A 1,005-nucleotide genomic window follows, 5' to 3' on the forward strand; every position below is an offset into this window, starting at 1 on the left:
GTGTGTGTGTGTGTGTGTGTGTGTGTGTGTGTGTGTGTGTGTGTGTGTGTGGGTGTGTGTGTCTGTGTGTCTATCAATGTGTCTGTCTGTATGTGTCCATAGGTCAAAGATTAGTACCATCTGTCTGTGTGCATCAATGTGTCAGCCTGTGTGTCTATCAATGTGTCTGTCTGTATGTCCGTAGGTCAAAGATCAGTACCACCAGTCAGTGACGGCCCTGGGCTCTGAAGTGGAAACTCTACACACTGAGCTGAGGTGAGTGGCCTGAGGCGGTGGGTGGGGTGATTGGTGGGTAAGGAGGTGGGTAGGTGGCCTATGGTGGGTAAGGAGGTGGGTAGGTGGCCTATGGTGGGTGGTTGGTGGGTGAGTGGCCCACGGTGGTGGGTGACTGGCCCTGTTGGTGGGTGGGATGGTTTGTGTGTGGTGGGATGGTGAAGGGCTGGGGGTTGGTGGTTGGTGGGTGGTCTGTGGCTGGATGGTGGGTGGATGCCCAACTCTTACTAAAACTAAGCTAAATGGTTCATAAAGTAGGTCAATGGTAGCAAAGTCACGTCATGCAGAAACATTTTTGTGCTTGGTCACAGGAGCCTGAGCTCTCGGTGCTGGTCCATGGTAGTCTCAGGGATTGTCCTTGGTTGTCTGACACGTGCGTGATTGGAGGGGGCCACTGGGCAGATTGTACTTCTTTTCTTTCCCTTTTTTTTCTGCCTGCCTGCCTGCCTGCCTGCTTGCCTGCCTGCCTGTCTGCCTGCCTGTCTGTGTGTCTATGAATGTGTCTGTCTGTGTGTCTATCGTGTCTGAGTCTGTCTGTCTGTCTATCCGGCCATCTTATCACCTTTTTTCCTGCACGAAATGACTGTAATTGTTTTCGCTGGGATATGCCTCTGCTACCTCTAACTTTAACAATAAGCTCAGCGTGATCACGTGTATTTGTTTGTGTGTCGTCAGGGAGACAAGGACAGAGAACTCCACGCTGGTGCAGAAAGTCTCCCAGCTGAAGCTGAC

At 51.9% G+C, this 1,005-nt stretch overlaps 1 protein-coding gene across 1 annotated transcript in view; it reads left to right on the top strand.

The window, feature by feature from the left end:
- Window positions 1–184: 184 nt before the first annotated feature.
- Window positions 185–1,005, top strand: part of LOC101856843 (sodium channel and clathrin linker 1) — a gene marked incomplete at its 5' end in the record, with an annotated part of 21,515 nt that continues 20,694 nt past the window's right edge. The window contains 2 exon segments of the mRNA XM_005108695.3: window positions 185–255; window positions 949–1,005. Coding sequence (XP_005108752.2) covers window positions 185–255; window positions 949–1,005 — 128 coding nt within the window.

This window comes from Aplysia californica, unplaced genomic scaffold (genome assembly GCF_000002075.1).
Source record: "Aplysia californica isolate F4 #8 unplaced genomic scaffold, AplCal3.0 scaffold00709, whole genome shotgun sequence".
NCBI classification, from domain to species: Eukaryota; Metazoa; Mollusca; class Gastropoda; order Aplysiida; family Aplysiidae; genus Aplysia; species Aplysia californica.